Raw genomic sequence first — 24,031 nt, forward strand, 5'->3', positions numbered from 1 at the left:
GGGCCCATATCGTATTGTGGAGACATCAAAATTATCTATCACAAAACAACCGGGTTTTGTAAGATGGGCAGCTGTGTTTTGGGCCTGGGCTCAGAGGCCATATAGAGAAACCTACCAAACCCAGACATTTCTGAAAACTAGACACCCGGGGGAGTCCACAGAGGTGTGGCTTGTGTGGAATCCCCAATGTTTTCTTACCCAGAATACCCTGCAAAGTACAGAAATATGCAGAGATCCACCCAATTCCTACTCCCCAACATTTCCCCACTTGTCCTGATAAAAATGCTACCCCACTTGTGTGCCTGTGCCTAGTGCCTGCATCAGGAAAGGATCACCCCAGGGTCAACAGTAGCCCTCATGTACGGACTACCGTTAACCGTTGTGTGAACCATTCCTGTCATGGACTCTAAGGCCAATTGCACCAGTGGGGTAGCTTTTTTATATGGACAAGTTTGGGAACGCTGGGTGATAAGCAGTTTGTGGATCCCTGCGTATTCCTGTAGTTTACATCACAGAAATGCAAGGAAAAATAGTGCTTTTATTCAACGTTTCACCTTTGCAGGGCATTCTGGGGAAAAAACGTCCTCACAAGCGATACCTCCCTGGACTCCCCTTGATGTCTATTTTTCAGGAATGTCGGTTTCCCTAAACGGTTCTAGATCCCAGGACTAGTTAGTACACTTACCTTAGTTATCATTATCACCACAATATGTTTTGGGACCTTCCCTGTCACGTGTGCTACGCCTACCCACACAAGTGAGGCACGATTTTTATCAGGAGAAGTGGGGGAGCGCTGGATGGAAGGACGTTTTTGGCTCTCCTCAGATTCCAGAGCTTTGCATCGCTGAAATGTAAGGAAAATGTATGTTTTTTGGCAAATTTGGAGGTTTGCAAAGGATTCTGGGTGACAAAACCTGGTGAGAGCCCCACAAGTCACCCCATTCTGGATTTTCCTATGTATCTAGTTTTTAAAAAATGTATAGGTTTGCTAAGTTTCCCTAGGTACCGACTGAGCTTGAGGCCAAAATCCACAGCTAGACACTTTGCCGAAAACAAGTCAGTTCTCTGTGGAAAAATGTAATGTGTCCACGTTGAGTTTTGGGGCTTTTCCTGTCACGGGCACTAGGCCTACCCACACAAGTGAGGTACCATTTTTTATCAGGAGACCTAGAGGAACACAGAATAGAACACGTGTTATTGCCATTTTCCTTTCTCTACATTTGTGCCTTCCAAATGTAAGACAATGTGTAAGAAAGAAGTGATTTTGAGAAACGCCTTGTAATTGACATGCTAGTATGGGTACCCCCGAATTCAGAGATGTGCAAATAACCACTGTTTCAAACTCCATATCTTGTGCCTATTTTGGAAATACATAGGTTTCCTTGATACCTATTTCTCACTGTTTATATTTTACCAAATTAATTGCTGTATACCGGGTACACAATGAAAACCCATTGCAAGGTACAGATCATTTATTGGCTCTGGGTACCCTAGGTTCTTGATTAACCTAAAAGCCCTATATAACCCCACAACCAGAAGGGTCCAGCAGATGTAACAGTATTTTGTTTTTAAAAAGTCTGCCATTGTTTGGAAAAGTTACAGAAGAAATGTTAGACAGAAATGGCTGTATTTTTCAACACAATTCCATTTTTTTTATTTCAACTGTTACTTTCAATAGGAAAACCTTGAAGTATCTACAGAAATGACCCCTTGCTGAATTCAGAATTTTGCCTACTTTTCAGAAATGTTCAGCTGTCCAGGATCCATAGTTAGTTTCATACTCATTTCTGTCACTGACTGGAAGGAGGCTGAAAGCACTCAAAATAGTAAAAATGGGGTATGTCCCAGTAAAATGCCAAAACTGTGCTGAAAAATTTCGTTTTCTGATTCAAGTCTGCCTGTTCCTGAAAGCTGGAAAAATTGTGATTTTATCACTGCAAACCCTTTATTGATCCCATTTGCAGGAAAAAACACAGATGCTTTCATCTGCAGCACCTTTTCCCAATTTTCCCCAAAAACCCAAATATGAGCTGTATTTTGACTAATTTCTCAGTCTCCTCTAGGAAAACCCACAAACTCTGCATACCTTTAGAATCCCAAGGACGTTGGATAAAAACAACGCAAATTTTGGCATGGGTATCTTATGTGGACAAAAAGTTATGGGGGCCTGTGACAGATCAAACAGTATAAAGGCAACGGAGAGGTATGGAATTGTTTAGATAAGTGGTTTATTCTAAGTAATTGGTAGAAATAAAGTGTTATAATAGAGGTGGTTGGTCTCCCCGCGCTTGTGGACTTCTTCGTCTGCTTCCCCGGATTGGTGTTTCCTTCTAATTGGTTCTTGTCTCTTTCAGGTTGCGTGGTGGCTCTTCCTCTCAGGGGGATCCAGGACAACACCGAAAACAGAAGGAAGAAAACGCCCGGGTAAGTATGGGGTCTTACAACAGGGTTTTCCTCTCTCTCTAGCATGGACTGGGGAAAAGGTAAAAAACACAAGGAGGGGGTTGGTGGCCGTGAGGAGGTGGGGAAATGAAATGTGACCAAATATTGGTGGGGTAAAGGTGCCACACAGGTGCTGGTCGAGGTGCCCCTTATTAATCCTCCCTTTCCACCCCTCCTCTATATCCCCTCCCCAGTCCCTTTTTTAGTTGTGTCCCTTTTCTGTGTCCACAAGGACCGTACCTTGGTTAGCCACGACCCTCCAGGGTCGTGGCTGGCGTTGTAGCGGTCCTCCTGCTGCACTCTCCTTCCAGGGGCTTTTCGCTCGATCTCCTCGGGGTCTTCAGGCTTTCCTTGTTCTTCCGTCCTGGTTAGTATTCCGCTTTGGTGCTCCTGCTCGCTGGTAGTCTCCTCGGGTCTCCTCCTCTCCTTTCCCCGGGCGGGTTCCTCTTCTCGTTGCGGCGCGTCTTCCTTTTTACTATCGCCGTGCCGGGAAACCATAACGGTTTCCCTGGCAACGGCAGTATGCCAGCCTCGCTCTCGGCGCGTTTCCCCGGCAACGGGGAGACGCACGTCATTGGGAGCGTTCTGTGCCGGGGACACCCGGTCACACACCTCCCCCCATGAACGGTCCTGTTCGAGGACCGCAGTAGAGTCCGGGAACCTAGACAAATAATCAGCCGGGGCCTGTTGGGGTCCTGGTATGTGACAGACCTGAAAGGAAAATGGTTGGAGTTCAAGGAACCATCTCAAAATCCGCGAATTCGTATCTTTATGAGCGGATAACCAAGTGAGGGGAGCATGGTCCGTAAACAGTATAAAAGGTCGACCTAAAAGGTAATATTGTAAAGTCTCCACGGCCCATTTAATGGCCAAACATTCCTTTTCGATGGTAGGATAGTGGCGTTCCCGGGGAAACAGCTTCCTACTGACATACACTACTGGGTGATCCCTACCGTCCCCATCTGGTTGGGCCAGTACTCCTCCCAAACCCACATCAGAGGCATCTGTATATAGATGGAAGGGTTTTGAGAAATCTGGGCACCGTAATATTGGGTCCCTAGTCAGACAGGACTTTAGTTGCTCAAAGCTAGCTTTCTGTTGCTCCGAAAAAGGGGCCAACCGATTAGGATGGGTTTTAGACAGAAGATCAGTGAGGGGAGCGGCTAGGGTGGAATAGTCGGGTATGAATCGCCGATAGTAGCCCACCAACCCTAGGAATGAGCGCAAATCTTTTTTTGTTGTGGGGTTAGGTGCATTCAGAATGGCATCTACTTTCTTAGTTTGAGGTTGTAGGTTCCCCTGACTGATTTTGTATCCTAAGTATGATATGTCGGGCTGTCCTATAACACACTTTTTTGGGTTGGCGGTCAAGCCAGCATTTGCAAGAGTGTGGAATATCTGTTGTAAATGCATTAGATGATCATCCCAGGTTTCACTAAAGATAACAACGTCATCTAAATAAGCTGCTGTAAATGTTTGAAATGGATTTAAGAGTCTATCCATTAACCGTTGGAACGTAGCTGGTGCTCCATGCAGTCCGAACGGTAACACGGTGAAATGATAAAGACCGGACTGAGTGGCAAAAGCCGTTTTCTCCTTATCCTCTGGGGCTAATGGAATCTGCCAATATCCTTTAGTCAAATCTAGTGTGGACATATACTTTGCCTTTCCCAGTTTTTCTAGTACGTCATCCACTCTAGGTATGGGATATGTGTCGAACATGGAATTTTCGTTAAGCTTCCGGAAGTCAATACAGAATCGAATAGTACCGTCAGGTTTCGGTACTAGAACAACTGGGGAGCACCATGGACTAGTCGAGGGCTCTATCACACCTAGTTCTAACATTTTCTGGATTTCATCCTCCATAATCTGTCTTCTTGCCTCGGGGATACGATACGGCCTTAACCTAACAATTTTACCCGGTGTAGTCCTTATTTTATGGGTTATCATGGTGGTTTTACCTGGCACTTCTGAAAAAAACTTTCTGAAGGGTTTTAGTAGGCGATATACCTGTTCCTTTTCTGATTTCGTTAAGGTTTCGTTTACTGCGGGTAGCCCCTCCCCATCATCGTGTTCGGTTGGGCAAAACTCGATATGCCAGTTTTTGCTAGGACATAGGAATCGGCCCATTGCTTCGACAGAGTCGGAGTTATTTGGTTCTTCCCATTTTTTTAAGAGATTTATATGGTAAATTTGGGTTTTATGGGGAGTGTTCGAGATTTCAATTAGGTAAGTGACCGGAGAAACGGATCGTAACACCTTATAGGGACCCTGCCATTTTGCCACCAGTTTTTGTTCAGACGTGGGACGCATAATTAGTACTTGATCTCCAGGTTGTAAAACCCTTAATTTACTTCCTCGATCATAATACTGTTTTTGGGTTTGTTGAGCTCGTTCCATATTTACTCTGACTGTTTCCCATAACTCTTGCAGTTGAGAACGTAAGTTGTGGGCATATTCTAATATGGGTCTTCCCCCTTCCTCAGCCTCTTCTTCCCATGTTTCAATGGCCATGTCCAAAAGGGACCGTGGCTGTCTTCCGAACACGAGTTCAAAAGGGCTATGGCCTGTTGAGGCCTGTTCATGCGTTCGTATTGCGTATAATACTAATGGTAACTTCTGATCCCAGTCTCTCCCTGAATCCTCCACTACTTTCCTCAGTAGGGTTTTTATTGTTTGGTTGTACCTTTCCACCAGTCCATCCGTCTGTGGATGGTACACAGAAGTTCTAATGTGGGAAATACCTAATGTCTTACACACCTGCTTCATAAGTGTAGACATAAAAGGGGTTCACTGATTGGTGAGTATTTCATGCGGATATCCAACTCGAGAAAAGACATTTATCATAGCTTGGGCAACGGTTTTGGTTGTCATACTCTTTAGAGGAACGGCCTCGGGGTATCTAGTGGCATAATCAACCATAACTAAGATATACGTGTGACCTTTAGTCGAGTGTACCACAGGACCAATCAGGTCCATTCCCATCCTACTAAAAGGGATGTCTATGATGGGTAGGGGCATTAGAGGTGCTTTTTTAAGTCTACCCGGTTCAGTAAGTTGGCACCTGGGACATTGGGAACAATATTTGCGTATGTGGGCGAAAACCCCCGGCCAATAAAACCGCCGAAGAAGGTATTCTTCGGTTTTTTCCCTCCCATAATGACCCCCACCCGGTTGACAATGAGCCAAAGTGAGGACCTGTTCTCTATAATACTCGGGCACTAATAGTTGTAGTTTATGGTCCCCTGCACGAGTGGTGGTTACCCTGTACAAAAGGTTTTTCTTAATTAAGAAGTAGGGACCCACCTCCTCGGTTTCTTCTGATTTAGCAGACTTCCAGGCTTGGGCAAGAGAAGGGTCTTCTCTCTGTCGCTGGGGAAAACTGACAGGTACCTCATGTGTTTCGGCATCAAGATCTGGGTTTTGTCCATATCTCTCTCTTCCCTGGTGATTCGTTTTTTCTGCCCGCTTTTCTCTACGTGACAATTTCCTACAGGTTATGGGACATTCAATCTCGCTGTCAGAAGAGGGAGCTTCCCCCCCACCAGTCCTGTGCCCCTTTGGGTTTTCTGACGTGATCCAGGAGTTCTTGGAAATGTTCATAATCTGTCCCGATGATACACTCCTCAATTAGATCGGTCATTAGCCCCATAGGTAGGACATCCCGGTAATTTCTCCACTCTACTGTTAGATCATGTAAGGGGTATTGCTCTCTGTCCCCGTGAATACAGCAAATATTCACCCATCGCTCTACTTCCTTGCCTGCTATGTTGACAACATCGTTCCTCACTACGGATTGGCTACACCCGGAATCAATAAGGGCCCATACCGCTCGTCCATTGATGTTCAGGATATGTTTATACTTCAGGTTACCTCGGCCTGTACACAGTACCCGTCGCCGTGTTACTCCGATTTCCATTGGCTCACTACTATCCTGTTTCCTCGGACACATGCGGGCGATGTGTCCCCATTCCCCACAGTTGTAACATTGGGGCCCAGTCACTGGTGGATGGTCGATTAGCCTGCGAGGAACGGGTTCGTTGGGGAGGGCTCTGGGAGTGCTTTTAGGGTTGGATATCCCCGGTTTTATGCTGGGTCGGGTTGGTATACTCCTTACATCCACCGATCGATGATAGGCACATGCTAAATCAATCGCCATGTCCGTATTCACTTTTGGATGTTGACGAATCCAATGTTTTGTAGCCGTAGGCAAAGCATCTAGATATTGTTCGAGAACGATTGTTTGGATCACTTCTTCTCTACTATTACCGGAGGGACCCAACCACTTCAAAGCCAAATCCTTTACACGGTAGTAAAATGTTCGGGGGTCTTCATTTGGTCCCCATTTGATTTTCCGGAATTTGACCCTATAATATTCAGTGTCATGTCCCACCCGTTCTAAGATACTAGTCTTTATTTCTTGGTATGGCGTGGTTCCACCCGGGTTTGCTGCTTGATACGCTGCTTGTAATATCCCTGTAAGTAGGGGCGCGACATACTGACCCCATCTATCCTCAGGCCATTGGGCAGATGAAGCTACCCTCTCGAAATTAGTGAAAAAGGCTTCGGGTCTTCACCTTCTTGATACTTCTGTAACACAGAACTCGGGACATTGGGGTGGACCTTACTAACAGCGATAGTTTCAGTTAGTTTCTTCATGGCCGTCTCGTGGACCAGTTGATTATTAGCAAGGATTGTTGCCTGGCTTTTCAAAGCCGACTGCAAGGCTTCCCTATCCTCTTTTGCTTCTCGCTGGTGGGCCTCCCACACCAGCTGCAGGTGTCGCTGTCCTTCGGCCAATTGTTTTATCATATCCTCCAACGAGGGGGTGTCGCTCATGATGTATACTGTTCGGTTGTCTGGGAAGGCGTCCTAAACAAGATCCCACTTCTGACACCACTGTGACAGATCGAACAGTATAAAGGCAACGGAGAGGTATGGAATTGTTTAGATAAGTGGTTTATTCTAAGTAATTGGTAGAAATAAAGTGTTATAATAGAGGTGGTTGGTCTCCCCGCGCTTGTGGACTTCTTCGTCTGCTTCCCCGGATTGGTGTTTCCTTCTAATTGGTTCTTGTCTCTTTCAGGTTGCGTGGTGGCTCTTCCTCTCAGGGGGATCCAGGACAACACCGGAAACAGAAGGAAGAAAACGCTCGGGTAAGTATGGGGTCTTACAACAGGGTTTTCCTCTCTCTCTAGCATGGACTGGGGAAAAGGTAAAAAACACAAGGAGGGGGTTGGTGGCCGTGAGGAGGTGGGGAAATGAAATGTGACCAAATATTGGTGGGGATAAGGTGCCACACAGGTGCTGGTCGAGGTGCCCCTTATTAATCCTCCCTTTCCACCCCTCCTCTATATCCCCTCCCCAGTCCCTTTTTTAGTTGTGTCCCTTTTCTGTGTCCACAAGGACCGTACCTTGGTTGGAGGGTCGTGGCTGGCGTTGTAGCGGTCCTCCTGCTGCACTCTCCTTCCAAGGGCTTTTCGCTCGATCTCCTCTGGGTCTTCAGGCTTTCCTTGTTCTTCCGTCCTAGTTAGTTTTCCGCTTTGGTGCTCCTGCTCGCTGGTAGTCTCCTCGGGTCTCCTCCTCTCCTTTCCCCGGGCGGGTTCCTCCTCTCGTTGCGGCGCGTCTTCCTTTTTACTATCGCCGTGCCGGGAAACCATAACGGTTTCCCTGACAACGGCAGTATGCCAGCCTCGCTCTCGGCGCGTTTCCCCGGCAACGGGGAGACGCGGAAATGACGTGTCGGCACCGTCCGATACGTCATTGGGAGCGTTCTGTGCCGGGGACACCCGGTCACAGGGCCTAAGCGCGATCTACCCCAAATAGCCAAAAAAGGGCTCAGCACTGGGGTGGGGGAAAACCCCAGCAGCTATGGGGTTAAATTTTGGGAGGTACCAACATTGGTTGTTTCATAGGACCAATGTCGGTATACAAAGCCATTCCCAAATGGTGGATGCCGGTTAAAAGTGCTTTGCGCAAAGTCCTTCTTCACTTTCAAGAGTTATTTTGGATTTCCCTTGAGATATTTTGCCACTGTTCCAACATAAGCCAGTTAGCTATATCCAACCGATGGGCCAGAAGGCAGACAACTGGACACCAGGCACAGAATGACAGGAGCTCAGATTTGTGTGCTTCACCATTAATAGCTGCATTTTAGTTTTTCTTTCTCTTTTGACCTTTATTGTTCATCATTTTTATCTTCCTTTTTCTTCCGTATGCCACCCTTTTTTCTTAGGTTTTCATACTTTTTCTTTGTTTTCCCTTTCTAATCTTATCTTACCTCATTTGCATTTTTCTCCTTCCTTTCAATCTCATTTCTGTTTCACGTCATGTCTGGGACGTCGTCTATACATGTTAATTCACCTTGAGGTCATGGACAAGCTTCTTGCAGTACTAACATGCGTTTTTAGGATGAAACCTCTGATGTGCAAAGACTTCTTTAGGACATTCGGAAAGCTTCCTAGGGATTACATTCCGGCAATTGCTTACCGTTGACTTTGTGTTTTGTAACCCTCTGTGCTTGCTTTCTGTTTGCTTGCTTTATTGGGTGTAGGCTGTCTAGTATGTCTTTGTCCCTCCTGTGGAGCATAGTCTGAGTACTGCATTCTTTCACAAGTGCTTGCATTCTGTAAACAGGCCTGTAATTTATTTTATCTTGTCACATTTTCTGTGTAGTCAAAGACCGGTCAAATATCAGGCTCCGTCTCTTGAGGGAGCTTGGTGTTTACTTTTCATTCTCTGACATTTAACTGAGGATTTATGTGACAATAATGCTGGGAACTGGGGGTGTGCTGGAGAAAGGCTGTATGAAGTTATTTTTTTCTAGCACATATCAGTATTAGGTAAATACTAATGAAGCACATTTTTTGTAATTTGGAAGAGTGGTGGAAACATATATTTGAATACGGTCATAACAAATCAATACATTAGGTGATGCCATTTCCATATTTTATTATTAGTGCGCTGTATAACTTTATCAGTAAAACTGTATGTCTGTGCAAATGTAGTGGTCATTTCAATAAAAAATGTGTTGTCTGTAATGACAGTGCCCTATCACACCCTCTACTCCACAGACCTCTATGACTGTCTAGTCCCCTCTATGCGACGCCACTCTGCTCTACAACTCTCTACCTTACGACACTCCACAACACTTTCCCACTGTAAGCCACTCCATGGCACTATAACCACTCCATGATACTCTACTATACTCTATGCTACTCCACTCCGCTCTACATCACTTCACACCACTCTGCCCCACTCTGACACTCTACACCATTCTACTCCATTCGACACCACTTTATGCCACTGTATGCCACTCCATGCCACTCCACTTTACGACACTCTACTTTACGACACTCCTCTCCACTCTATGCACTCAGTCCTCTCCAGGACGTTCCATTCCATGATATGGAGTCATAGACATTCAACTCCATTTCACTCTAAGACACTGTACTCCACTCAGCGCCACTCCACTCTACGCCACTTCATTTTAGGTCACTCTACTCCACTCTAAGCTACTGCATCATACAAAACTCCACTCTACGACACTCCACAAAAACACAGCGCCACTCCAATCTAAGACACTGTACTCTACGACACTATGCCACTCTACGACACTCCACTGTACGACAGTTCACTCTGACCTTTTACTGCACTCTATGCTATGCCATTCCAGGGCACCGCACTTCACTCTGAAGCACTCCACTCTACTCCACTATATTGCACTTTACACCACCCTATACTATGCTTCATGCTAAGTCGCACTATGCCACTCCAATCTACGCTCCTCCACTCTATATCCATCCACTCTATGGCACTCTACCCCACTTCACCCTAAAACACTCTGCTCCAGTCTATTCCACTCTACATCCGCTCCACTTCACTCTATGGTACTCCACTCTATGGTACTCTGCGATACTTCACTCAACTCTACAACACCCCATTCTACTTCACTCTACTCCACTCTGCACCACAACACTCTATGCCCCTCCACTTTACACCACTTTACTGTAGGCCCCTCCACTCCACACCACTCTATTCCACTCTACCACATTCCACCCTGACACTCTACTCCATTGCACGCTACTTCACTGTACACCACTCCACTCTACGCTACTCCATGACACTCCACTCTACTCTATAACTCTCCACACTATGCCACAGCACTCTACGCCACTCTGTGCTACTCCACTCTGACACTCTACTCCACGCTACTCCACTTTATAACAGTGCACTACTCTGCGACTCCACCACACTATGACTCTTTACTTTATGACACTCCATTCTATGACCCTCTAATCTACTATGCTCTAAGACACTCCACTCTTTGACATTTTACTCTATGACACTCCGCCCTATGCCACACAATGCCACTCTATGCCACTCCACTCTGACAAGTCACGCCACTCCAGTCTGCAACTGTGCACTCCACTCTACATCACTCCACGCCACTCCACTCTGACATTCCACAACACTGTACTCCACTCTATGCCACTCTGCTCTAAGCCCCTTCACTCTACAACACTCTACTCCACCTTACATACTCTACTCATATCTACGGTGAAAAAGTCTATAGCACTCTTCTTCACTCTATGTCCCTGTGTTCTACGACTCTCCACTCTGTCCCCTTCGACTCTACTTCACTTAATATCATTCCACTCTACACCACTCAACTCCAGGACACTCCACTATGCGAAATGTTATGATAATCGATGCCACCTTAACGCCCTCCCCGACCCACTCAACTCTGTGCCACTCCACGCTACAGCATTCCACTCCACACTACTCCACAACACTCTACGCTATTCCACTCTACGCTGCTCTACTCCACTCTATGCCACTCCACTCCATGCCACTCTTCCCGACGCCACTAACTTTCAGCCATACTGAACAGCAACTGGGCTGGTGTGCAACATGTCTAAAACACATTGGCGAAGCCATTAACACTTGCATAGGAACAACCTATCGGCTTTGCCAATGCTTGTTTAATACAGTGATGTGGCTCCGTTCAGTGACTTTGGCCCGCCAACATGTCCACTATATTCTAGGATGTGCACATTAAGGTTTCCATTTACCGTAATGCTGTGGTCTTTGCCAGTCACATGCCTTTTGTTTGTTGTGCTCATCAGGCATGTGTTACCAGAGAGACAGAAGCACAGTCTTGAAAGGGCTTCATGCTTCCTGTTTACATTAGCAATTTAGGGATGGTGGGAAAAGGTGGCCTCAGACCAATCAATCTTAATTTAGCATTCTGAAGTAGCAACAGAAATGCCCATTGTATTTCAAAAGCCACCATGGCTGCTCATCGTAGAACCCGTTTTTGCATTTCTGATTAAAAAAAAACTCATGGTAGTATGTTTTCAAAAATCTAAATTTGTACACTTTCCTTTCTATGCAAAGTTTGCTTCAAGCTTCAGTAATCTCTAAAATACGTTTCTTTGGACATAGGTTTTGTAAATGTTTTCATGCAAGGGAATTATGTACTTTCTAAGCATTCCTAAAGGCCCTTAGAGGATAACTGGTACAAAGAGCAAAGGATTTGCCTAATATCAGACAATGCAATTAAGTGGAAGCTGAGATTAAACATTCAGCTCTCTTTGTTCTACAGTCTTCAAACGAAGAGTAGCCCACATTGCTTGTTGCAGTGCTCTGCCTCCGTGCTACTAATATTTTTTTACTGTAAGTATGTGCACTCCTTGTTCAGGCAGCAGCATTTTCTCTCTTATTTCATTTTATTCTTTTCATTTATCTTACATATGCTTGCAAAAATTACATTAAAAATTGTGTCACAAACAAAGTAGGCCAGACCAATAGGCTTTGCCAGTGCTTGTTGATAAAGGCAGACTAGAGTTGTCTGCATTACCAACAGCTGACTTGGCTTCAGCACCAACGTCTGACATTATGTACCAGTCTTTTTGATATGTAAATTTCTGGCTCAGTGCGGATCTACTAAGCGCCACCTAATTGCCACCTACGTTCTCACGCATTCACCGCTGTGATGAGGATAAAGGGCAAGGGAGTGATGCACTCATTACTTACTGGTAATCTTCATTACACTGAGCCCGACTCTTCCTCGTCATAGTGCATCAGGCAGTCACCCCATCTGTGAGATGGGGTGGGGGCGGGTGCATGGGCTTCAGCAGAAATTTTTTCAGGGGGGCCTTATTTTAACGTCATCGATCGGCTGTAGTGGTGTGGCAGGCGTAGTGCTACACTGCACTGTGAGCCTGAACACCAGTATGTACCCAAATCCTTGCCCCCTCTCGCGGACGCCCGTGGGCGGGTGCTAATTGAAGGGATGCTACTTGTCAATAATCTTGCCCAGCAGACAGTAAGGGTAGGGATTAAAAGGTAGAGTAGTGCACTCTTGTGACAAAGTTACTAAGAATGTGCATTTTAATCATTGGCGTAGCTTCAGAGGGGGTGTTTCACCTGCCTAATAAATGTATTTTCTTATACATACTTGGGCATGAGACTGCTGACCCCCCACTCTGTGACGAGCTGGCGCTGATTGCCACTCTGCCCTGGGCACTTCAGGGCTTAAAACTGAAGCACCCAGGTCAGAGTCAATGAGTGACACTACCCCTTGTCACCGAGGGGGAGGGCTGTGAGGACCTTTTATGAGCTGGGACGGTCAAGCCCACAGGACCTGTGACCTCCTCAGATCAGCAATGTTCAGCTCAGGCAGCCAGGAGCCTGCGCGAATAGCACATGTCTAGCTCCTGGCTGCCTGATCTGAAAATGAAGAGTGTCTGTGATGCTGACCTTTGCTCAGCCTGACAGACACTCTTCTTGAGGGGCAAAAGGTGAGGGGTGTGGCCCCTCAGCCCCAAAGGACGGGCTGAAGCTGTACTTGGGTACAACTGCTTCCATTCGGGTATGGTGAGCTTCCTGTCGGATTTCACCAGGAATTTTTACATATACACAGACAAAACCGCACACACACTCGCTCCCTCTCTGTTTTTAAAGTTCCTGAAAATGTTGGTTATTTTACAAAATATTGGGCCACATGTACGAGTCGCAAAACCTGATGTACAACAGTGTCAACGACACTGTTTGCGATTCCCAATGGGTCGCAAATGACCTACCTCATGAATATTCATGTGGTAGGTCGCAATTTGCGACCCCATTGGGAATGGCCGCCTTCACAGGGATGGTGGCCTGCTGGAGACAGCAGACCACCATGTCTGTGACTGCTTTTAAATAAAGCATTTTTTTTCTTGAAATGCTGCCCGTTTTCCGTAAAGGAAAATGAGATGCGTTTCAAAAACAAAAAATGAAAAAAAATATTGCTGCCATTCACAAAGGGGAAGGGGTCGCATGCGAATGGGTTAGCACCAGTGTGACACTGGTGCTAACTGTGATTGTTTTGCAACCACATTCACGGTCACAAAACAATCATACATGGGACTGCAACTCGCAATTAGGAAGGGAACACCCCTTCCTAATTGCGACTCGCAGACCCCTTTTTGCGATTTGGTAAATAGATTACCGAATCGCAAAAATGGGTCTGTACATCCCAAATAGCATTTTCCACTTCGCAAACGGCCCGATTCACCTTTTGCAACGTGGAAAATGCTTTGTACATCTGGTCATTGTGTTTTCTTTCACTTATTACTCCTACCAGTACTCACTCCTCTCCGTTTCCATTTCCCCCAGGCCTCTCTCGTACGCCCTGCTTGCCCTATAATGCATTTTAACATTTTATGGCAGTGTAATTGTTGGGAAATCTGATGTACTTCCCCCCACACCCCACCCAGGCCACGTCCCTGATTTATTTAACCAATTATTGAAAGATGCCAGTCTCCAGGGGTGTCCCAGGCTCCTGCAGTTAGGATGTGTCTCAGGATAATGCAGCTTGCTGGTAAGCAGTCTGGGTAATGCACGCTGTTGTTTCTGTCTGCGCCTTGGCTAAGCTCTGTGGTCACACTCGGATCCCTGACTCTTCCTGAACTATTAATACCAGAATACCTGGAAGTACTCTCACATCTGGTACAGTATTCCATTACAATCCTAGGCAGGCATAACCAACCTGGCTTTCACCTAGGTTCACTAGCACCTTCCAGGTCATTACAGACACTTTCCATTCCTGCACTTGTTTTCCGAGCATAATGCATTCTGGGTGTTGTAGTATTGTTTTACTTACATCAAACTAGCTTAGAATAATCCACCTGAAATCAATGATTTGAAGATGAAAAGTTCCAAGCTGGAAGCCCCGTGGTCACCCCACTTTCACAATGCACATAATGGACATGAGGCAGAGATGAAAAGCATCCTGGTCTACGAGCTACCCAATGCCATCCCTAATAATATCTGTTGTTCCACTATTGTCAGTGTTGTTGCTTTCAACTTCAAGTTGAGGTAAAGTATACAAGAACTCCCAGTTATCTTTCAGTACATTGCATGGTTCTTCTTTGCAATATTCATAAATGCCAATTCCCTGTCTCACTTTCAGAGACCCAGGAGGTGCAATGGCCGCATGCATGCCATGGCCTCTTTAACTGATATTCTGCCATCAGAGGTGCAAATTAGATTAATGATTACGTAGCCTTTAGGGTGCTGATTGCCTGCTGTTTAGTAACCTGGCTATCTGACAACTTTTATATTATTTTGTCATGTATTTACTTCAGACCACATATCATGGTTAATATTAGCAGCTAGTAAGTATTAATTCCCTGTGACATTTGTGTGTCACATTTCTTATATCATGAAAATGACTTATCGTGCTGTCGGGCAGAATTAAGTGACCTTGAAGACTTGTTATAATAACTAAATCTGAGCCCTGCCTGCAGGGTTGGGACCGCAGGCGCAGCACAGCAGGCACTGCTGCCCTCTGTGCCCTACTGCCCTCTACTGCATCCTTCTAGACTGCACCTTTCTGCTCCTGTCTGTCAACAGTGGTTTACTCTGAAATCTATGCAGCAAGTGCATTAACCAGCCGGGTACCACATTGGCATTCAAACTGGTGATATGCCGCTGCCAGGTCCATTGGCCCGATGAACTATGTTAGTGGAATTGAAAACTTCTCCTTTTTCTCACACATTGATACAAAGCAGCAGAGACAATAGATCTTTGTGTTCAACATACAAACGCTTTTCACAATTCAAACAAGCATTGGCAATGCCAATACCTGTAGGTTGTAAGTGAAAGAGCCTTTAGTGTCATTGATTAGTTTAGTCACTTAGTAAGTCATACTTGCTCTCTGGCACTTACTTTGCCCTTGTGCATACATTCATCCACCCACTGACTCAGTCTTGCATTCACCCTCTGACACAACTCTAAAAATACACACACACAAACTCAACAACATATGTGAGATAATTCAAAAGAGTACAAGTAGGAAAAAGAAAACATGCTGCCGTTTGAACACTGCAGGCATCTGCTTGCAATAATTAAACTAACGATAGCAGTGAGTTAGACATCCTGGAGTAGTAACACAGTGGTACACCTTGGACAACTGTATTCCCTATCAGTCCCTGATTTAGAGGAAGTGGCCATGTGGGATGCGGTGCACTGCAGAGAAATGAGGCAAGCACAGAGCCATTGCACTGCCTGGGGAGCTGTAGTAACATGTTAAGCAAAATTAAACTAAAAAGGGGAGAAGCAATATGTTCAAAGCAGAAACAGAGGAGGCAGTAAAAATGATGTATCATGTCATATTTGTGCTACTGTGTCCGGATGGGAGGTTACGTTGTGACTAAGGTTTAAAGTTTAAGATGATGTATCTGTGTGCTGGGCCTGGACTCCAGGCATTTAAATCAGTAAAGCTATATTTAAAAAAGGAGAAGCAAAGAAATAAGAAGGGAACTACAAAGTAAGAAAATTGAAAACTAAAAGACTTCCTAACCTGCCCTGACATTGAAGCACACTCATTTTCCGGTGGATATTTATATGTGATCAGAAAATGCCATCATCCACAGGGCAAGACAACCAATTACCGATGTAGACTGAACCATTTCCCCATCAGTGCACTGTCGAAACTGCACGGATGAAAGCAGAGTGCAAATGACACCCAGACCGACCAATAGCAGAAGAGAGATGACCCAAAGGTATTCTAATTATCTAAATGGATATATAGATTCATATATAAGTATGTATTATTTAGTGATTGTTTTATTATAAGACCCTGGCAGTCAGCTAAACTTTCCAAAGAGATTCTATCAAGAATGATTACAGTGCAAATCTTCTACCCCTAGAGTTGTCAAGTGGGTTAATAAATGCCAAAAACCTTCCCTGCAGAGGCAATCCATGGGATTTCATGTAACAAAATACCTGAGCAGGCTTTAACATAGTGCAAAAGTAATTCACCCAGGATTTGTCAGAGTGGGTGATGAAAACCAAAACCCTTATCCTGCTATGGTAATCTGTGAGATTACATGTAACACAAGACCTGTATACAGCCTATAACATAGTTTGATAACATTAGAGGTGTATTGGCTTTAACAAATGTTTTTTTGTTGTTGTTTTTTTTAAATCTTTATTTATATTTTAGTATAATCAGTTACAACATAACAAAGTATTCACCTTGCTGCAAACTTATCAATCACTTAACGTATTTAGGCGGTCGTATACGGTAAACAGTTCTGCACATTTCCCCTCCACCTTAAAACATCAGGTCATCAAACTAGTCACAGTCACTGCCCATGTTCATGTGATTCAGTTTTATTATGTCCCATCAGAGTGTCTCTCCTGTTTCTGGTTCGCTTGTTTCCATTCCAGCGAGGTAGCGGCCATAGGCCTCCCAGTATTTCTTCGGCCTAGTGGTGGGGGGGAGCATCTCACTATAGTTGTCTGACTGTGTGTTACAGTATGCCATATCTCTATGCCACTCTTATATTGTGGGGACTGGGCCGCGATCCCATCTCATTGCTATCCGTCGTTTGGCTAATAGGAACCCCATCGCCAGTAGCCTGCGGTTTTGGGCCGCTAATTGTTTGTCCCAGCCCAAAAGTGCTGTCATCGGTTCGCAGGTCATCTGCTCTCCAGTGATACTATTTAGTTCCTGTGTCACTGCCTTCCAAAATTGCTGTACCATTCCGCACCCCCAGGACATGTGTACGAATCCAGCCCGTTCCTCTCCACATCTGGGACAATTAGCTGTCTCTCTCAGTCCATATTGATAGAGTCGTAGGGGGGTATAATAGACTCTATTTAGATATTTAAAATGTATTAGCCGGTGTTGGCCATTTAAGGATATGGATTTTGTTCTAGGGCAGCAGTATCGCCATTGTGCGTCTGTGATCTGCACCTCCAGCTCTCTCTGCCACTCTAGGCGAAATCAGTCGGCGAGGTAGTTTACCCAACAGTACTACCGAGAGGGCCTGTACCTCGGGGGGTTCCTGCATATCCTCTACCAATAATTTCGTCAGAGCGCGTCTCACCCTGTGGTACTGATTTCGGTGTAGGGAAGTGGGTGTCTCCGTGTCCCTTGCTATTGCGTCCCAGGTCTTCACTATGCCCTCTTTGAAGATATCTCCCATTTTGTCAATGCCTATTTCGCGCATGAATTGCACCAAACTACGGTCTCTCCCAGGAGAAAACCAGGCACAGCATTCTACCGGGGCATGCAGAGAATATAATAATACCAGCCCCTGCTTTTTAATGAGTTCATGCCATGCTCGTGTGACCGAATTTATGGACGCAAATTCCCTATTTCATCTATGGGGTGTATGGAACAACCTACTACTCAGCTGCTCAGGTGCTCTGGGGCAGCCAGTTCCCTCTCAATCCTTAGCCACGGGGCCTCACCCGTCCCATGAAGCCACTCCTGTGCCACTGCCGCATGCGCTACTATGTAATATATCTCAAGGTCTGGGGCGCCCAATCCCCCCATCTCATATGGGAGTGTCAGAGTTCGCCAATTCACGCGAGGTACCTTGTTCGCCCATGCCAATTTTATTAATAACGTTTTCAAAGCGGCAAAGTATGTCTTCGGCAGGACTATAGGTATATTTTGAAACAGGAATAAAAAGCGCAGCAAAACCACAATTTTCATCAGTGCTATGCGCCCAAGTAATGACAACGGCAGTTTGATCCACCTCTCCACATCTATCGAGAATTTTTCAGTGCAGTTTCAAAATTATCCTCTATCACTCTCTTGGGGTCAGTATGCACTTGTATCCCCAGATATCTGACAGTGTTAGTCTCCATCTACCTGCGTTGTTACTGGAGTTAAGGGAAATACAATGGACTTATTCCAATTTATTACTAGTCCTGACAGAGAGCCAAATTTTATGATTTCACAGAGTATTGGAGCGACGTTACGCTCAGGATTTTTGATATATAATAGGGTATCGTCTGCATACGTAGACAAAACAAGGGTGTAGTTCTGAAATCTGAGGCCCCGGTGTACATGGTACTCTCTTATTGTACACGCCAGGGGCTCCGCTACCAACGCATATAACAGGGGAGACAACGGGCATCCCTGTCTAGTGCCCCTCGTGATCCCAAACAATTCAGTCACCGTACCGTTAGCGCAAACTCTGGCTCGGGGGTCACCATACAATGTGGAGATCATTTGGAGGAAGGTGTCGCCCACCCCAAATCTGCGCAGAGCCGCCCTTAGGAACTCCCATTCTACTGAGTCAAACGCCTTTTCAGCATCCAGGAAGACTGCCACCGCCTTCAACTCCGAGTTAATGTTTTGTATTGTGTCAAATAATGTGCAAAGACTTATGGACAGACTGCGACCGGGGACAAAACCGGCTTGCTCAGGTCGAATCAGACGCGGCTGCACTCCAGCCAAGTGATCAGCCAAAATCCGGGCGAAAATCTTCACATCTACATTTAATAGTGACAATGGCCTATAAAAGGAGCAGCTTTCTCGGGGTTTGCCCGGTTTGAGCAAGGCAATTATCATTGCTTCTCTCATTGATGGGGGCATGCTCTACCATTTCATCATATACGTCTTTTAACTTTGGGAGTAATAGGTGTTGGTATGCTTTGTAGAAGTATACGGTCCATCTGGACCAGGAGCTTTCCCCTCAGCCATACCTCCCAGTGCTTTCGTAATTTCGCTTAGGGTCAAGGGTGCACCAAGTGCCTCTCTATCCTCCTGTGTCAGTCTGGGCATAGAGATATGTGTGAGGTAGTCTGCTATTGCATCTGAGCTTGGGTCTACCCTGGAGGAGTATAATGATTGATAGTATTCTCGGAATCTATCAGCTATACGTTCAGGGTCTCTTATTTCCTCTCCCCCCTCGGATCGTATGGTTTCAATTGTGTTTTTGCCTCGCTGGGGACGTATCAATCCTGCCAGTACTGCCCCCGTTCTTTCTCCCTCCCCGTATATTCGGGCTGTGGCGTATTTACCCAGGTGTTGTATTTCTGCGTGAGCTGTCTCTTGATATTCTTGTATCTTAGCGCGAATTTGGCTCAACACGTTAGCGTCTGCGGTGTCTGTGGTCTCACTCCAGTTTTGATAAGTCACTTTCAAGTATTTGGAGCCGCCGCCTTATCGATCGGAGCACCCCAGCATGTTTGGCTATGGTGATCCCTCTGATGTACACCTTGAAGGTTTCCCATACCGTGCCTACCTCGGGAACGGAACCCTCATTAATCCGAAAGAACTCTGTGATCTCTGAGGCCAATTCGGCCTTAAAGACAGTATCTAGAAGAGAAAAGGGAGGGAACCTCCATGAAAATGGAGGAGCCTTTATCGTACCAGTCGTCAACAGTATTGGTACTGGGGAGTGGTCTGAATATGTTCGAGGCCAAGGAGCTTCCGGGGTTAGGCTGCACAACAACCGGCGAGCCACCAGCCAAAAATCTATACGCGTGTGTAGATTGTGCGCAGCCGAATAGTGTGTATAGCCCCCTCTCTCAGGGAGTCTATCACGCCAACGTCAACCATATCCAGTTCAGCAGCTAAACGCGATATCTCTCGTGCCGCCGGTCTTCTAGCCACCCCACCCGATCTGTCTAGTGCCGGGTCCAATGTACAGTTGAAGTCACCGCACCAGAGCTGTGGCTGTCCTCTCCACGAGCCCGCCCTACGTGCCAGTTCTCGATAAAATAGTGGGTCATCATAATTGGGGCCATATATACCTATCAGTAAGAATGTGAATGCTCGCAACGTGAAACGTGCCACCACATATCGCCCTCCCGGGTCCGCTGCCACCAAGGAGAGACCAATATCAGTTTCTTTTGAAGCCCACATCAGCACACCCCTGGAATGTGATGTGTATCCTGCCGCAACAAATTGTCCCTGCAATCTCCGAGATGTGAGAATGGGGTTGTTGGGGGCCAAGTGTGTCTCCTGTAGGATAGCTATATCTACCCTGTGATTACGTAGGTATGCAATTACCTTGCGAGTCGTTCACGCATCATTGAGGCCCCGTACGTTCCAAGTTATTAATCGAAGCTGCTTGCGATCTTTATCTATGTTAGGATGTGTGTGTGCGGAGGTTTGTCTTCTCTATTACTGTGCAGTGTTGTGTTAATTCTATTTGTGTTGTAAATTTGCAGTTCCTTATCTTGTGTAAGAGTATGTACTCAAATAACTGTCCCCAAACCCCCCTCTGCCCTCCCGCCCCCCTCCCACGATAGGCTATATCCCAACTTGCCCATCTCACCCATCCCTTACCCAACTTCGTCTTCCCCCACCCCCCTCCCAAAACAACACCTCTCCTTTCCTGAGGTATAAGTGGAGCACACATCAGGGCAGATGTTGCCCCGCTTTGTCTCTGTGTGTTAGCGTGCCAGCCACTTATTTGGTGAGTAATCATGTCACTTTTGCTCTCATATTGCGCTCAGTTTGTTCGATAACGTGCGGTGCATGTATTCTCTTTGTTCCGTTGTGTTCTTCGTTGCTCAAATTGCTGCCGGGCTTGCGTTTTGTCTGTCTTGCCCATGTTTTAGGTGTCGTAGAGTTTTTTACTCGCGGCCCCAAGAAGCACCCGCCGCCAGCGCACCCCGCTGGCCTCTATGGACGGCGCTGTGCGCTAATGGCTATCGACACTGGGTGTAATCGTCTCGTTTTGCTCGGTTGTACGTTGAAAGTGCTATGCTTGTTAATCATACTCTTTAATGTTCCAGTCTCGCCTAGTCAAGTGCGGCAATAGCGGAGCCCCCCTGCGGAACCAGCGCCCTCCCAGGCCCCCCAAGGCCCTGCCATACGATGTCCAATCCAGCGTACTCCGTTGCCCCTAATGCGCCGTTTCTAATTTTCTCCAAAAGACCGATCCCAACTTTATAGGGGAGGGGGTGCCCACCTGCATCCACACACCGTGTTTCTCGAGCGCACACGTGCCCTCAGTGCTCTCTCGCGTCGTACTCCGGCCCACCTCACCTCTCCTCGTCGCACGGTGTCCAAGGCTCGCCTCTGGGGCCGCCCTCATCTGCTGGGCCCGAGAGACGCTCCACCTCTCTCTGTCTCTCTGGGCTTTTGTCCTCGATCGTCTTTCCTCCAGGGCCGCACTAGTCCGCACCCGCGGTACACCACGCGTCCCTCTCTCGGCTAGCCGCCGTCGCGATTCGCTCTACAGGGCTCCCGTACTTCCTTTTTTTGGGGGGAAAAAGGGCATCCGCATGTGCCTCCACCTCGTAGCTGTCCTTGGGATCGCACTTGGTAGCGTAATTCGAATGTGACATGTAGGATTGTGAACGGATTTTACGGTGGCTGGCGGAGCCTCACTACAACGCGGCCATCTTGTAGCCGGGCAAGCTCCGCCCCCCGGCTTTAACAAATGTTTTTACCAATATTTAAGATTGGCCTACTGCCTTTGTTATTTTCACAATAAACAGATCAGACCTGGCATCTAGCATAACTTTTCCCTGTACACCAGTCAGACCTATAGCTCTTATTGTTGGCTTGTTTCCATAATTAACTCAGGGGTACAGGCATAAGCTTTCTCATAAGGCAAGCTTCACGTATACCAAAATAATATTACAAATATATGCAACACTACACTTGTTGAAACAATCGCTTCTAACAGTGCCTAATAAGGATTGCCTTAATGTATATCGTCTATCCCCATAGTTTGTTTGTATGAGTCACCAACACCAAAGCCCTTGCCTATTATGACAATCTGTGAGATTCCATGTAACAAAATACTTGCCTGCAGACTTTACCATAGTGTAATAAAAGTCCAGCCTCTAAGGTTGTGGTGGACCTGGCCCTTTTTGCAGGGTCATACCCAAGCTTTTTGCCTCCTTCCTCCTAGTTCTTCTGACCTGTTTGTGTTGGCTTTAGGACTTTTGGCACTTTACCACTGCTAACTTGTGGTAAAGTGCATATGCTCTCTGTCTAAATTGTATTGGTGATTGGTTTATCCATGAGTGGCATATTTGATTTACTTTTAAGTCTCTAGTAAAGTGCACCAGGGTTGCACATGGCCTGTAAATCAAATACTACTAGTGGGCCTGTAGCACGGATTGTGCCACCCACAGGCGTAGCCCTGTAAACATGTCTCAGACCTGCCACTGCAGTGTCAGTGTGCAGTTTTGTACTGCCAATTCGACTTGGCAAGTGTCCCACTTGCCAGGCCCAAACCTTCAATTTTTCTATATGTGTATCACCCCTAAGGTTGGCCCAAGGCAGCCTCATGGGCAGGGTGTAGTGTATTTAAAAGGTAGGACATGTACTGGCGTGTTTTACAGGTCCTGATAGTGAAATACTGCTAAATTTGTTTTCACTATTGTAAGGCCTATCGATCTCTCCTATAGGTTAACATGGGGATTGCCTTGAAATATCTTAAGTGCAGTTTCCCATTGGGAGCAGATGGAGATATGGAGTTTGGATTCTCTGAACTCACAATTAAAATACATGTTTTGGTGAAGTTGGTTTTTAGATTGTAAGTTAGAAAAAGCCAATTTTAGAAAGTGGGCATGTTCTTTCTTAACCATTCTGTGCTTCTGCCTGGCTGCTGAATACATGTCTGGGTCAGACTGACAGTTTGGCTGTTTGTGAATTCACTTTAGACAATCACACTAAGGGGGCAGAGGTGTGTCCTGCATATCCTGATGAGTCCAATCCACTCCTGATGAGTGGAGGGAGGAGCTGACACTTGCACCCGAATAGGGCTGTGCCTGTCCTTACACAAGTGAGTCTCTAACCCCCTAGAGTGTGGGTGGGGCCAGGGCAGGGAAAGGCAGGGTCTTGTGCCCTACAAAGACTTTCCTTTGAAGTTTGCCTACTTCAAAGGCAGAAATGAGTATAAGTATTGGACTGCTGACCCCACAACTTCAGAATACTTCTGAATCAAGAACCTCTGCAAAGAAGAAGAGCTTGATGCTTGAGTAGGACCTGCCACTCTGCCTGTTGCTTTGCTGTGCTGGCCTGCTGCTGCTGCTTCTGCTTTGGGAGTGAAATGACTGGACTTTGCTTTTTTAAATCCTGCTTGTGAAGTTTCTCCAAGGGCTTGGACTGAGCTTGCCCCCTGTTATGGAGTCTCAGGGCCATCAAAGACAGACTTCAACTGCCAGCACCTAGCCTCTCTTGCTGAGACCCCTACCCTGCCAAGTGGTGCCCCATCCAGTCCATGGACCCTTGAAAGGAGAAGCTGGTGAACCCAAGGTGCAAATAAACACACTGGAGCTGAGCGGCTGAAAAAATCGATGGAGCACCAGTGAAATCGATGCATCCCCAGCT

The 24,031-nt window shown here is 46.3% G+C and overlaps 1 protein-coding gene across 1 annotated transcript in view; it reads left to right on the plus strand.

The window, feature by feature from the left end:
- Nucleotides 1-24,031, plus strand: part of CCL19 (C-C motif chemokine ligand 19) — a 1,093,152-nt gene that overhangs the window by 695,601 nt on the left and 373,520 nt on the right. The window contains exons 5-6 of the mRNA XM_069213346.1: nt 2,355-2,424; nt 7,529-7,598. Coding sequence (XP_069069447.1) covers nt 2,355-2,424; nt 7,529-7,598 — 140 coding nt within the window. The remainder of the gene's footprint in view (nt 1-2,354; nt 2,425-7,528; nt 7,599-24,031) is intronic.

Source organism: Pleurodeles waltl, chromosome 1_1 (genome assembly GCF_031143425.1).
Source record: "Pleurodeles waltl isolate 20211129_DDA chromosome 1_1, aPleWal1.hap1.20221129, whole genome shotgun sequence".
Classification (NCBI taxonomy): Eukaryota; Metazoa; Chordata; class Amphibia; order Caudata; family Salamandridae; genus Pleurodeles; species Pleurodeles waltl.